Source organism: Barbatula barbatula (genome assembly GCF_947034865.1).
Source record: "Barbatula barbatula genome assembly, chromosome: 5".
In the NCBI taxonomy this organism is placed as follows: domain Eukaryota; kingdom Metazoa; phylum Chordata; class Actinopteri; order Cypriniformes; family Nemacheilidae; genus Barbatula; species Barbatula barbatula.
The window spans coordinates 1,859,500-1,875,221 of NC_136769.1; the positions used below are offsets into that span (position 1 = coordinate 1,859,500).

The 15,722-nt window shown below is 41.4% G+C and overlaps 2 protein-coding genes across 2 annotated transcripts; both read left to right on the forward strand.

Annotated features, from left to right (window-relative positions):
• Positions 1–2,557: 2,557 nt before the first annotated feature.
• LOC306894706 (uncharacterized protein) lies at positions 2,558–5,407 on the forward strand. Its single transcript, XM_079457435.1, has one exon. It carries the CDS (start codon positions 2,559–2,561, stop codon positions 3,561–3,563), a length of 1,005 nt encoding a protein of 334 aa, XP_079313561.1. The 5' UTR covers position 2,558; the 3' UTR covers positions 3,564–5,407.
• An 8,658-nt stretch (positions 5,408–14,065) lies between these two features.
• On the forward strand, positions 14,066–15,455 carry LOC306894139 (uncharacterized protein; the record flags this gene model as incomplete). The annotated part of the gene is made up of 2 exons (XM_079456424.1): positions 14,066–14,291; positions 14,437–15,455. The coding sequence occupies exons 1-2, from the start codon at positions 14,210–14,212 to the stop codon at positions 15,453–15,455; spliced, it is 1,101 nt and encodes a 366-aa protein (XP_079312550.1). The 5' UTR covers positions 14,066–14,209.
• Between the last annotated feature and the right edge of the window lie 267 nt (positions 15,456–15,722).

Below are 15,722 nucleotides of genomic sequence, written 5' to 3' on the forward strand. Positions count from 1 at the left end.
GAGTTTGTGGAAGAGAAGCTTGAGAACACGAGAGATCCAGAACTACACACAACAGAAACTCAGAGGACTAAAGAACACAGAGGTTGGTTTCTGTTTTTAAATCTTTATTTCTGACAGTGGAGGAATTATTAAGCTTTCATTTATCTGATAAACCACAAATGCAGAAGATTAGAACTGAAAGTGAATCACTAAACTGCATCAAATGATCATAACTTGATCTGGTTGTGATAAGGGACCCGTTTCAATAAGGAGGTTCAAGCAACACTGAGTTAAAATATGAACTCTGAGTTGATTTACTCAGATAATCGCTACTCTTGAGTTTTCTGTTTCAGAACAGCTGGTTTCAATGAGTTCAATCCACTCTGAGTAAGTTCACTCAAGGTTACGCGTGTTCACTGCGGCTTTAAAAAGCCATCATCAATTGAGTGGAGATAACACGATTCACCATGGCAACGGCACGTGACAAAAAGCGCTTTGTTTATTTCTCGCCAAAACAATAGGAGGCACTGTATATATATGTATATATATAGCTACGATTTTTGTCATGTAAGTGCAATCCTTCTGCAATAAAAAAGTACATGGCAGCAGCTGAAAATGAAATATATAAACATCATTCAGTCCGGTGAGTTTAAATGCTCTTGCTTGTAGGATGCCTGACTGGGAAATGTTTGATATATTTAATAAACTGGCCTTGAAAGTCTTTGAGGACATCAAAACCGAGCACTGTGGCTATAGAAGACAAAAAACTGGCCATGCTCGCCCCTGCTCCAGCTGTGTAACGGAGGCCAGCTAGTGAAGAGCTGTGCAGTGTGTAAGCCTCAATCCCCGACCAACAGAGACGCTCTAGCGACAGACGCTATAGGGACTGCGGTCTTTAGCCTCCTCGTTACAGCGCCTTCTCTCATTCTGACCGACGGCAGTTCAGCCCGCGTAGAACGGGGCAAGTTGGACCTTTTAAATGTGCACACAATCACAATGGGAAATCCTAAAGGGTATTTGAATTATTATCTAATTCCAGATGTGGCAGCAAGACCACATTTATTTGATCAGCCTAATTCAGAAAGACGTTCACCATTCACCTGTAGTCCTATGAAACTCCTCTTTGATGGCTCTCAAAGGAAACTTAACACAAATGTATAAAAAGTGCTTGAGAGCGATTCACACTTTTCTTACTGCTCTGCATATAGTTGCCTTGCTAACGTGTTCTGCATCCCCCGTGTTATATAGAAAGTTTCCATTAGCAAAGAAACGTAACAGAGAATCTGCTCAGATGTAAGAGCGCGGCCACGACGAGTGAGGTTTGTGATGTAAGGATGAAGCAGATTGTGAATATATGTAATGGACTGTAAAGAAAAACTGTATCGCTCAAATAAGAAATCCTCCGCATATGATAAAACATCCAAACGGGGCTTCACCATATATTCTCTCCTGAAGCAAATTTAACTCTCTCTGAATAAACAGACATGCCATTTTAATGTTTGTGTTACGAACTTGTGCGTGATTAAGGAAAACGAATGAAAAAACAAACGGCGAAGGCAATTTCAACACCGCTCACGTCTCTAAAAGGGACGGAGATTGTAACAAACCTCGGGTTAGTGGAATAAAACCTGCTCCCGACCAGGTTAGGTTCACAGAGTAGGTTACTATGGTTACTCACTCTTAAGTATAAGATACCTTGATTTCTGAAACGGGCTTGACTTACCCCGCGGTCACGGGTTTGATATACCTCGCGTTCTGAAACTGAAAACCCAGAGTATCCCGTTTTCTGGGGTTAATTTACTCTGAGTTTGCACTTACCCTTTTCCTATCTGAAACGGCTCCCTGGTAAAGGTTCAATAGAATCACATTTGTTTTTGTTCTTTTACTCGACTACATGAGACACAGTCTGTTGGTTTTTAGTTGTTATTCTTTCTTTTACTCGACTATATTTTTGGGGGCATCGTTTCTGCTGTACTGATCTTAAAGTGACAGCAGCTTTATAAATCACAGTCTGTTATTATTGTTAATAAAACAACAAAAGACAAAGAAAATCGTCACTCAATGCTCTTGACTGGTGTGACTCTAATAAGGATTGATCTATATTCAATTTATACAGTGAAGACTATGTAGTGTTATTTCACATCTGATGACTTTTATTTTGTACCTGAAGATGTTTTGCATTCATTCTTGATTTATACTTGATTCATTCAATCCAAACCACTGAGATATCATGGCAGTAATGATTTTAATTATAAAACACATAATTCAGTAACAAAAATGATTATAATAAACATTCATTTGCTCTCTGGATTCCACAATGAATACATTTTGTCAATCAAATACAAATGTCAATAATGTACAGTCTAAGCTCATTTTATGTTGTAATTTAGACAGAGTAAAGTTAAAATATTCTCTTAGGATGTGTTCATCTTATATGGCAAACACTTTTATCCAAAGCAATACTCAGTGCACTGAATGACTGTGTTCGCTGAAAATGAAACTATGATCTTGTCTTGTGATGTTGTTTTGTACAATTGTAAAACTGTGTTTAACAGATAGTTTTGTTCACTTCAGATATGATGGAAGAGAATAAGGACAGTCAAGATGAAGTAAAAGATGCTGATCAGAAACATCAACGTGCACAAAGATTCCAGAAAGTTTCACTGGAAGAAGCTCTGAGAACAGGAGACAAAAAGAGTGAAAAACAGCACATGAGAAGTCACACTGGAGAGAAACCTCACGAATGTCTACAGTGTGGAAGGAGTTTTACAAAAACAGGAAGCCTTAAGACACACATGAGAATTCACACTGGAGAGAAACCTCACGCATGTCTACAGTGTGGAAAGAGATTTGCAGTCTCGAGTCACCTTAAGACACACATGAGAATTCACACTGGAGAAAAACCACACGCATGTCTACAGTGTGGAAAGACTTTTACAGAAACAGGAAACCTACAGATTCACATGAGAATTCACACTGGAGAGAAACCTCACGCATGTCTACAGTGTGGAAAGACTTTTACAGAAACAGGAAGCCTTAAGCGACACATGATAATTCACACTGGAGAGAAACCTCATGTATGTCTACAGTGTGGACAGAGTTTTACACAAACAGGAAGTCTTAAGACACACATGAGAATTCACACTGGAGAGAAACCTCACGCATGTCTACAGTGTGGAAAGACTTTTACAGAAACAGGAAGCCTTAAGCGACACATGATAATTCACACTGAAGAGAAACCTCATGTATGTCTACAGTGTGGAAAGACTTTTACACAAACAGGAAGCCTTAAGACACACATGAGAATTCACACTGGAGAGAAACCTCACGCATGTCTACAGTGTGGAAAGACTTTTACACAAACAGGAAGCCTTAAGACACACATGAGAATTCACACTGGAGAGAAACCTCACGCATGTCTACAGTGTGGAACAAGTTTTTTACATACGAGTCACCTTAAGACACACATGAGAATTCACACTGGAGAGAAACCTCATGTATGTCTACAGTGTGGAAAGAGATTTGCAGTCTCGAGTAGCCTTAAGAGACACATGAGAATTCACACTGGAGAGAAACCTCATTAATATCTAGTAGGATTTAGAGAGGAACTAGCCGATAAATCACTAGGATTAATCTTAGCCTGGTTGTTAGCCTGCTCCGGAGCAGGCTAGCTGCAAAGTGTAAATCTCCATAGTAACTTAATGTAGATTAATTTAGCCTCCCTTCATGCAATAGAGTTAGGGCTAAATTCAGCCAGGATAACTGGAAAATCCCAGCTTAATCCCTTATCTTGCTTTTGTGCAATACCCCCCAGATCAGCAAGCGTGGCTGCTAATGTTGCGCGAGAATGCTGATGTCACGCATCACTTCAGGCGTACCTTTGGTTGTGAAACGTTGTTTGAGGAGAAGAGTTTTAAGTGATTCTGACCTATTGTAAAGTCAACCAGTGTATAATCTCCTGTCGCCGATCCATCATTCAATGTGAACACTGCAAATCCTGAATCCATTTATTTAATTCAACAAAGTTCATTTGTGCCATATATTAACCAAATTTTAACAGAAATGGATTAAGTTATTGTGAGATTCCAGAATCTAGGTTTCTGATAAGACACCTGGAGCCTGGTTCCCCATGTGTCCCGGCAATAGCGACCTACGAGGATAATATATGTTTCCTTATAATGGAGTATATCATTGTGATGGGGTGGAGGAGCGCAGAAGTGTTCTGGGTACCCAGAACAAAGAACTAATAATTGTCCTAGACAGAAATACTAACTGATATATGTTCAGAAATATGTTCTGTGCACCAATAGGTTGGATCTGAGCCCTGAGCTCTCACTTCCTCTTTTATGCATATATATACTGAACCCATCTTTAATAAACTTAGACACAGCTAGACTAGTTCACTCAAAGTCAGTTTCATTCTTGGTCCCCGATTTCGGTTTGTGCCGTTTAAGGGAGAAAACCTCTTCGAACCAAGAGACCAAAGCCGAGCTGAGGCAGGCGCACCACAACTGGGCATAATAATCATAGACATTTTAATTTTCTAGCAACATTTTCTACCATAAATATGTAGTTATTTCTTTCTTAGAAGTGTTGTTTGGCCGAGTACATGTTTCCCATACTCTCCATTTCACCCATCCAAGTGCTCACACACAGCAGTGAGAGTACAGTTTTTGCATCCATTCTTGCTGTGGTGCCCGCGGAGCATGCGCGCGTTACTTCCGTGTTAAACAGGAAGAACCCTCGTCAGTTTCCGGTTTGCAAGACTTAAAGCAGGGAGAAATGGGAAACTAAGAAAATTTATCAATTTAGCAGATGCCTTACACTGCAGCGCACCGCAGTGGTGTATAGAAGAAGAACTTATTTCTCATTTTCCCATTTCACTCTACTTTGAGTCTCCCCAACTGGAAACTGCAGAGAGTGCTTGCGTTAAACGCAGAAGTCACATGTGCTCAAGGGCTCCTTTGGTGTGGAGAGAGTGGCGTTTATTCACTCCCCCCAATTACATTTTCTGGTGGTCCTAAGACTCACAACCTTCTGGTTACAGTCCAACTCTTTAACCAATGTCTAAAAAAAGTAAAAAACGTATAACCTTTAGCATTATGAGAACCTTCATCAAGCACAAAATTACATAAAAACCATTCTGAGAATATTGTTCCAGGAATGGTTATCCTTCAGCATTATGTCACGGCCCCTCTGCTTTGCAGGGGCGGTTCCTCCTGTAGGCAGAGGAGGGTAATTAGTGATTGGAGCCACCTGGGTTCAGGGGTATTTAAACTGCTTCACTAACCATTCTCTCTCTCTCTGCTCCTCCAGGTATGATCCTGTTTTGTTTGTTCCTTACGTTATGGCACTATCACACCTCATTCCTTTTTTCTTTTGTTTAAAGTTAGTAGTTATTGGTCTACAATAAAGAAAACCTGTTTTGGCCTATACTTTGTTGTGTGTCCCCTCATTGTTGCCACAAGCTATGAGCCAGCTTGTGACAAGTGGGGGCTCGTCCATAAATTAAAGTTAATTGTACTTTAGTCTTACTTTAGTATTTTGGTTTACTTTAACATTTTTGTCAGTTGATTAATGTTTTTGTCTGATTTATCAGATTGGCTTATTTGATTATTGTTTTGTAGTTAAGTTGGGTTAGTAATTTTGTTAGTCTAGGTTGCCAATTTCTTTTGTTTGAGGGGATGCTTTGTTTGGGCCAATATTATTGGAGAGTGCAGTGAGAGCTGTGTTCATTTTTAGTTAGCTTTGTAGCTAAATTTGGTTAGCAATTCACTTTGGGCCTTTTCTGGGTTTTTGTTTAGGTGGGAGTCCTCTCCTGTTGAGGCTTATCAACGAGTGTCAATATGAGGCTCGTGGTGGTTTTTTTTAGGTGGCAGTGAACGTGGGTAGAGCTTCCCTTTCCCTTTTTCCCTTACATCGGCTCGGGAGCACCTCCGTGGATGTGGAGGGACCGCCAGTTTCTGGTTGTCTGTTCCACTCCACTGGTTTTGTGTGCATAAAACCCCACCACATGTGACTGCACGAAGACTAGGGGCCAGTTAGTTGTTTTGGAGGATAGAGGGGTGTGGCTCCTGTCCTTAAACCCAGACTGGCAGCAGGTGAGTTGAGTTTTTGGGCATTTGTAATAGTTGTATTGGTTGAGGAAAATGTCTTTTGTTCTGAGTAGTTTTGTTCAGGCTCCTTCGGAGTTAGCCTTAGAGTTGTGTACTAAGGAGCAGTTATTTGAAATTGCTGAACATTATCATATTAAGATTGTTGATAAAAAACTTAAAGAGACTGTTAAAGCTGGATTAAAGCAAGGCCTTAGAGAAGTAGGTGTCTTTGTGGGTCAGTCTGCTAGTAGTGAGGGCGCAAGCGTTCATTCTAGCCCTTCATTAACTTTTGAACAGCAGAGGGAGCTGTTGCAAATGCAGTTAGAAATAGCACGATTGCAAAATGCCAATAGACCAGAAGGAGTACTACAGTTTGATGTTTCACAGAATCTTCGTTTGTTACCTAAATTTGAGGAGTCCGATCCAGATACATACTTAACTTTATTTGAGCGTATTGCAGAAGCTAGAGCTTGGTCAGATTAGGATATGACTATGTTGTTGCAATGTGTACTCACAGGTAAAGCACGTGAGGCTTTTTCATCATTGAGTGTAGCCGACAGTAAAGTTTATGCTAAAGTTAAATCAGCAGTGCTGAAGGTCTACGAGCTTGTGCCAGAGGCATATCGTCAACGTTTTCGTTATAGGAAAAAACTGGATTCACAAACCTATTCTGAGTTTGTTCGTGATTTGACTTCTGCATTTAATCGTTGGTGTACAGCTTCTGAAGTTAGCACTTTTGAGGGTCTGTCTAACTTGATTGTGTTAGAACAGTTCAAAAATTCTGTGACTGATCAGATTGCTACATACATCAATGAACGTAAAGTTAAGTCTCCAAGTGATGCAGCAGTTCTTGCAGATGAGTACAGGCTAACACATAAAAGCCATTTTGAGTCAAACCGTGACATGTACCATAGAAATAGTTATACTGCTAGGAATATTGGGGCACCTTTTTTTGGAGCTTCTTTCCAAAGACCAGCGCAGATGTTTGGTTCTGGGGAACCTAAAGCACCAGTTAATGCTCAAACCTGTCGCTACTGTTTAGTTGAAGGACACTGGAAGATAGATTGTCCTCTACTGAAATCAAAAAAGTTTGGTCAAGTTAAACCTGCTGTGGTGGCAGCTCCTGTTATAACCTCTGGCCACCAGGGTCCGATTTTTCAGCCACTAGTTGAGCTTGGTTCTCAGTCTTCCCACTGTGATTTTTCAGCCTTTATTTCAGATGGTGTAGTGTCCCTGGTAGGTTGCAACCAAAATGTTCCGATTAAGATCTTAAGAGATACTGGAGCTCTAGATTCGTTTATTCTGGAATCGGTTTTGCCGTTCTCTAAGGAGTCTGAGACTGGCAGTTGTGTAATGGTATGCGGCATGGGCTTAGTTCCATTCTCTTCTCCTTTGCATAAAGTTACCCTTAAATGTGGTCTTATAGAGGGTGATGTAGCGGTTGGTGTTAGACCCCAGTTGCCAGTAGAGGGAGTCCACTTGATTTTGGGGAATGACGTTGCAGGTAGTAAGGTGTGGGCAGATGGAAAACTAAACATCTTTAGGAAGCAACATTTAGTGTCCCCTGAAAGGGTATCTCCAGATTGCAGCTGTATGTCTCCTGAGGTATTTCCAGTTTGTGCCGTTACCCGCGCTGCCTGTCGTAAGGAGGTTGAGATTAAGCCAGAAAGTCTTGAGTTGCCAGTTAAACTCCAGACAGAACAATTGACTATTTCGAGAGATTCATTGATAGCTGAGCAAACGGCAGATACTACATTGGCTGATCTGTTTGATAAAGTTGTTCCTGATTCAGTGGTGAGGAATACTGCCCAGTGTTATTTTCTTCTTGATGGGCTGTTGGTCAGGAAATGGGTTCCACACTATGATCAGGGTCTAGGAGAACCGTTTTTCAAATAGTTGTACCTACTACTTTGCGAAATAAAGTGTTGCAAACTTCTCATGGTGATGTGGCAGGTCATATGGGTGTTCGTAAAACTTATGATCGCATACTCCGTCATTTTTTCTGGCCACGGTTAAAGCGTGATGTATCACAGTTTATTAAAACTTGTCATACATGTCAGCGCACAAGCAAGCCAAACCAAGTTGTAAAGCCAGCACCTTTGTATCCAATACCAGCCATAGGGCAACCTTTTGAGCATCTTATTATACAAGGTTACCTTGGTTGCTACTAGCTGCTCGTGAAGTAGTGCAGGAAAGCACAGGGTTCAGCCCTAATGATCTCAGGTCTGGAAGGGTGTGCCGTGTATTTGGATGACGTTGTTGTTTACTCAGACTCCTGGGAGGAGCATGTCCAGAGAGTGCAAGCCCTGTTTGAAAGACTAGTGGGGGCCAGGTTGACTTTAAATTTGGCGAAGTGTGAATTTGCCAAAGCTACAGTCACATACCTAGGCAAGGTGGTTGGTCAGGGTGTTGTCTGTCCCGTGGAGGCTAAGGTTCAGGCTGTGAAGCAGTTCCCACAGCCCTCCACAAAGAAAGAACTGATGCGATTCCTGGGAATGGCGGGGTACTACCGTGCTTTCTGTAAAAACTTTGCGGTAGAAGTGTCCCCACTGACCAATCTGTTGAAGGCCAAGGCTGAATTTATCTGGTCCACCCAGTGTCAAGAGGCATTTGAGGCAGTGAAGGCTCTCTTGTGTTTGGCACCCGTGTTGGCAGCACCAAATTTTGGGAAACCTTTCAAATTGCAGGTAGATGCCAGTCAAATTGGTGCTGGGGCTGTACTTCTCCAGGAAAATGATGAAAACGTTGAGTGTCCAGTCAGTTTCTTCTCCCGGAAATTTGAGAAGTATCAACAAAACTACTCTGTAATTGAGATGGAGGCTTTAGCGCTCATTTGGGCTTTACAGCACTTTGAAGTCTATGTCGGTTCCGGTTTGACCCCTTTAACTGTGTTCACTGACCACAATCCACTCGTTTTTCTTAAATCCCTGCAAAATCCCAACCAGCGCCTGATGCGTTGGTCTTTGTTCTTGCAACCATTCAACCTTGATATTAGACACATTAGTGGTAAGGATAATATTATTGCTGATGCCCTGTCCCGTGCTCCTTTAATCTAGCATCTCCTCTCTGCTGACCCCTACTGGTTGTCTGCGCCTCTGTCTTTTAAATTGCTCCCCAGGTACTAGGGCTGCCGAGTTTGAGGGGCGAATAGTCAGCCAGGGGAAAAGAGGTGACTTTCCGGAGTGGGGACTGGTATCCTTTTCTTTTGGGGAACTTTGGGATTGTTTTAAATGTCAGGCCAAATTTGGGGTTGAGGGTAGCACCCTCATTTTAAGGAGGGGGGTGTCACGGCCCCTCTGCTTTGCAGGGGCGGTTCCTCCTGTAGGCAGAGGAGGGTAATTAGTGATTGGAGCCACCTGGGTTCAGGGGTATTTAAACTGCTTCACTAACCATTCTCTCTCTCTCTGCTCCTCCAGGTATGATCCTGTTTTGTTTGTTCCTTACGTTATGGCACTATCACACCTCATTCCTTTTTTCTTTTGTTTAAAGTTAGTAGTTATTGGTCTACAATAAAGAAAACCTGTTTTGGCCTATACTTTGTTGTGTGTCCCCTCATTGTTGCCACAAGCTATGAGCCAGCTTGTGACAATTATGAGAAACTTCATGAAGCTCTAAATAACATCAAAACCATGTTCTAAAAACATTATTCCTGGAACGTTTCCCTTAATATTTTGAAAACCTTCATCAACTGCAAGAAACATCAAAACAATGTTACAAGAACGTTGTTCTAAGAACATTTTCCTTTAACATTACAAGAGTATTAGTTGAGTAAAAATAACATAAATAGAACGTTTCTAGAATGTTGTTCTGAGGACGTTTTTCTTAACATTAAAGGAACGTAACTCATACTTTGAAAACATTATTAAAAACGTCCCATAAACATTATGTTAAGTATGTTTCCCCTAACCTTTAAATAACTTCAAAACAACGTTAGTGAAAGTTGTGGGAACGTTCCCTGTTCCGGCACAGACCTATAATTAAAAGGGTGAGTGTTTAAAATATTTATTTGACAAATTTTGATTGTTTATATCCACCTTAAAACAAACAGGCATTATAATGCAGCCAAAATTTTACAAGCCACGAAATATCTTAAAGCAGCGTACATGAAAAATAAACTTATACAGATAAATACACTTTTTAAAAAATGTAATACAAAATGTATAAAAAACAGCAGTCACGGTAGGCGATAAATAATACCTGAAAATGACGTAAAGTATTTCGATTTATTTCAGACAGGAAGTGACGTCAAATCGTGTTTCCGGGACGCATCGGCTAGCAGCAGCACACAGAGACTGAACGTCGATGACCGACACGATTGTGAAGCAGTGACGGGAAAATATTGAAGCAGCTGCGGGCCTGTCCGTCACTACTCAGGCTAATGTACATAGCGGACATCCTCATGAATCCTCAGTTTTACAGATGTTTGATGTTTGTCGTCTTTCGTTGGGACAGTGAGGGGCAGATCGGGTCACTATGAGTCTGAGGGGTCTTGTCTCCCCGTCACTATAGTGCTGTCTGCGCGCCTGTATGCGCTGTTTGCTGTGACCGCTTTCAATGAGTCTGTTGACGAACAATGTGACATTTCAGACGTTTAAAACTCAACTAATCGCGGAGAAGTTCACAGCGCAATATTTTTTCATGATAGTGTATCGATAATCAAACTGCTACAACCTGTGATATTTTTAATTGTGTTTTATCGTCATATATGCTACAGTACGTATGGCCAATGTCTCAAGAGGGAGACTTTATTTTATTACATTTTATTATTAAAAATCTATTGCAAAATGTTGAGTATGAAACTCAATTGCATTGTTATCATCTATGGTGATATGTATCGTATCACAAGGCCTTTGTCAATACACAGCCCTAATATAATGAGAGTTACAGTTAGAAACACTGTAAATAATAAGCAGTTGAATATTTATCCATCATGAATAAGACCAAAGAAATTGAACATTGTTAGATGTTTTTATGACAACTGCTCTCACTTTGCTTGGGTTTCTGTAGTTGATTTGTGATGTGGCCGAGATGTTTTTGTCATTTTTGTTACACATGGAGATAAATGTTGGTATTTGATATAGTGGACAGCATCTTGGTCAACAATTGTTGTTTTTAGTGATGTTATATAAGTGAAGCTGAGTTGAGTTATTGACAATGTCTCTCTAACATCTCCAGTTCACACCAACAGTGATTGACACCTTCAGTAAAGCTCCTCCTACATCAAACCACCAATAAATACCAGAAAGCAACAAGCAGAAGAATCACTTCAGGTGTAAGAACTGAAATCTTCACACAGTTGTTGGAGTTTGTGGAAGAGAAGCTTGAGAACACGAGAGATCCAGAACGACACACAACAGAAACTCAGAGGACTAAAGAACACAGAGGTTGGTTTCTGTTTTTAAATCTTTATTTCTGACAGTGGAGGAATTATTAAGCTTTCATTTATTTGATAAACCACAAATGCAGAAGATTAGAACTGAAAGTGAATCACTAAACTGCATCAAATGATCATAACTTGATCTGGTTGTGATAAGGGACCCGTTTCAATAAGGAGGTTCAAGCAACACTGAATTAAAATATGAACTCTGAGTTGATTTACTCAGATAATCTCTACTCTGAGTTTTCTGTTTCAGAACAGCTGGTTTCAATGAGTTCAATCCACTCTGAGTAAGTTCACTCAAGGTTACGCGTGTTCACTGCGGCTTTAAAAAGCCATCATCAATTGAGTGGAGATAACACGATTCACCATGGCAACGGCACGTGACAAAAAGCGCTTCGTTTATTTCTCGCCAAAACAATAGGAGGCACTGTATATATATGTATATATATAGCTACGATTTTTGTCATGTAGGTGCAATCCTTCTGCAATAAAAAAGTACATGGCAGCAGCTGAAAATGAAATATATAAACATCATTCAGTCCGGTGAGTTTAAATGCTCTTGCTTGTAGGATGCCTGACTGGGAAATGTTTGATATATTTAATAAACTGGCCTTGAAAGTCTTTGAGGACATCAAAACCGAGCACTGTGGCTATAGAAGACAAAAAACTGGCCATGCTCGCCCCTGCTCCAGCTGTGTAACGGAGGCCAGCTAGTGAAGAGCTGTGCAGTGTGTAAGCCTCAATCCCCGACCAACAGAGACGCTCTAGCGACAGACGCTATAGGGACTGCGGTCTTTAGCCTCCTCGTTACAGCGCCTTCTCTCATTCTGACCGACGGCAGTTCAGCCCGCGTAGAACGGGGCAAGTTGGACCTTTTAAATGTGCACCCAATCACAATGGGAAATCCTAAAGGGTATTTGAATTATTATCTAATTCCAGAGGTGGCAGCAAAACCACATTTATTTGATCAGCCTAATTCAGAAAGACGTTCACCATTCACCTGTAGTCCTATGAAACTCCTCTTTGATGGCTCTCAAAGGAAACTTAACACAAATGTATAAAAAGTGCTTGAGAGCGATTCACACTTTTCTTACTGCTCTGCATATAGTTGCCTTGCTAACGTGTTCTGCATCCCCCGTGTTATATAGAAAGTTTCCATTAGCAAAGAAACGTAACAGAGAATCTGCTCAGATGTAAGAGCGCGGCCACGACGAGTGAGGTTTGTGATGTAAGGATGAAGCAGATTGTGAATATATGTAATGGACTGTAAAGAAAAACTGTATCGCTCAAATAAGAAATCCTCCGCATATGATAAAACATCCAAACGGGGCTTCACCATATATTCTCTCCCGACGTTAATTTAACTCTCTCTGAATAAACAGACATGCCATTTTAATGTTTGTGTTACGAACTTGTGCGCGATTAAGGAAAACGAATGAAAAAACAAACGGCGAAGGCAATTTCAACACCGCTCACGTTTCTAAAAGGGACGGAGATTGTAACAAACCTCGGGTTAGTGGAATAAAACCTTCTCCCGACCAGGTTAGGTTCACAGAGTAGGTTACTATGGTTACTCACTCTTAAGTATAAGATACCTTGATTTCTGAAACGGGCTTGAGTTACCCCGCGGTCACGGGTTTGATATACCTCGCGTTCTGAAACTGAAAACCCAGAGTATCCCGTTTTCTGGGGTTAATTTACTCTGAGTTTGCACTTACCCTGCTTTCTGAAACGGCTCCCTGGTAAAGGTTCAATAGAATCACATGTTTGGCTATAAGGTGACCATCGTTCTGCTTTGAGTTTGTAGAGCACAGCATTTTGACCCTTTTTTCACATTTTCATCAGTCTGTTGGTTTTTTATCGTCTTATTGAAAAGAAAACATGCATTTGTTCTTTTACTCGACTACATGAGACACAGTCTGTTGGTTTTTAGTTGTTATTCTTTCTTTTACTCGACTATATTTTTGGGGGAATTGTTTCTGCTGTACTGAACTTAAAGTGACAGCAGCTTTATAAATCACAGTCTGTTATTATTGTTAATAAAACAACAAAAGAAAATAAAATCGTCACTCAAAGCTCTTGACTGGTGTGACTCTAATAAGGATTGATCTATATTCAATTTATACAGTGAAGACTATGTAGTGTTATTTCACATCTGATGACTTTTATTTTGTACCTGAAAATATTTTGCATTGATACTTGACTTATACTTGATTCATTTAATCCAAACCACTGAGATGATATGGCAGTAATGATTTTAATTATAAAATACAAAATTCTGTAACAAAAATGATTATAATAAACATTCATTTGCTCTCTGGATTGCACAATGAATGCATTTTGTCAATCAAATACAAATGTCAATAATGTACAGTCTAAGCTCATTTTATGTTGTAATTTAAACAGAGTAAATTTAAAATATTCTCTTAGGATGTGTTCATCTTACATGGCAAACACTTTTATCCAAAGCAATACTCAGTGCACTGAATGACTGTGTTCCCTGAAAATGAAACTATGATCTTGTCTTGTGATGTTGTTTTGTACAATTGTAAAACTGTGTTTAACAGATAGTTTTGTTCACTTCAGATATGATGGAAGTGAATAAGGACAGTCAAGATGAAGTAAAAGATGCTGATCAGAAACATCAACGTGCGCAAAAGTTGCAGAAAGGTTCACTGGAAGAAGCTCTGAGAACAGGAGACAAAAAGAGTGAAAAACAGCACAGGAGAATTCACACCAGAGAGAAACCTCATGTATGTCTACAGTGTGGAAAGAGTTTTACAGATACAAGAAACCTACAGATTCACATGAGAATTCACACTGGAGAGAAACCTCATGTATGTCTACATACATACATTTAACAAAAGCTGATTTCATTCAATCAGCTAACACCCATGTGTGACAACACCTCTTTCGAGTTTCATGCTGTTACTATCACCCACCCTGTTAAAAGTCATTTTGTAGTTATATATCGTCCCCCAGGTCAGCTTGGATATTTCTTGGAGGAGCTGGATGTGCTTCTTTCATCCTTCCCTGAGGATGGTACTCCCCTGGTGGTACTAGGCGACTTCAACATCCACATTGGAAAGCAACAGGCTGCTGACTTCGTCAACCTGACCGCATCATTTCTCCTCGAGCAGGTTTCCACATCAGCAACCCACAAGTCTGGAAACCATCTAGATCTGATCTTCACAAGGTACTGCTCCACTCATCACTCTCAGGTCACCCCGCTGCACACGTCTGATCACTTCTTCGTCACCCTTGACCTCGACCTCACTGCTCCGGATATCGCAGATGTCTCACCGATGGTCACCTTCCGCCGCAACCTGCGGTCTCTCCCTCCCTCTTGTTTTTCCTCTGCTGTCCTCTCTGCACTCCCCCCCTCTGATGAGCTCTCTCTTTTGAATACAGACAATGCCACAGCCACTCTGTGTTCCACGCTTTCATCCTGCTTGGACAACCTATGCCCTCTTGCATCTGGACCAGCCCGTCCATCCCCGTCGGCTCCCTGGTTATCGGATGTACTGCGTGAGCATCGCGCCAGCCTCCGGTCAGCTGAGAGAAAATGGCGCAAGTCAAAAGACCCTGCAGACCTCTCTCTCTACCAATCTCTTCTCTCTTCTTTCTCTGTAGATGTCACCTCTGCAAAAACAGATTACTACCACTCGAGGATCTGCAACTCTCCGGACCCTCGAACGCTCTTCAAAACCTTCTCTGCTCTCCTCTGTCTGCCTGCTCTCGCACCTTCATCGGAGTTAACAGCTGCTGATTTTGCATCGTTCTACGTAAAGAAAACTACTGCCATCAGCAACCAGTTCTCTACGCCACCATCGGTCGAACCGCCCACATCCCTGACACGTGTGTGCTCTCCGCCTTCTCTCCTCTGTCTGAAGCTGATGTCTCAAAGGTCATTGGCTCCAACCACCCTACCACCTGCCCACTGGATCCCATCCCCACCCATCTCCTCCAGGCCATCTCTCCAACGGTTGTGCCTGCTCTGACCCACATCATCAACTCTTCGCTCACCACTGGGACATTTCCCACAGCGTTCAAAGAGGCTTGCATCACACCGCTTCGAAAGAAACCCACCCTGGACCCTACACTGCTAGAAAACTACAGGCCTGTCTCCCTTCTTCCCTTCATCGCCAAAGCCCTGGAGCGAGTTGTGTTCAATCAGCTCTCCTCCTTTCTCATGCAAAACAACCTCCTGGACAGCAATCAGTCTGGGTTCAAGACCGGTCATTCCACAGAGACTGCACTGCTCTCAG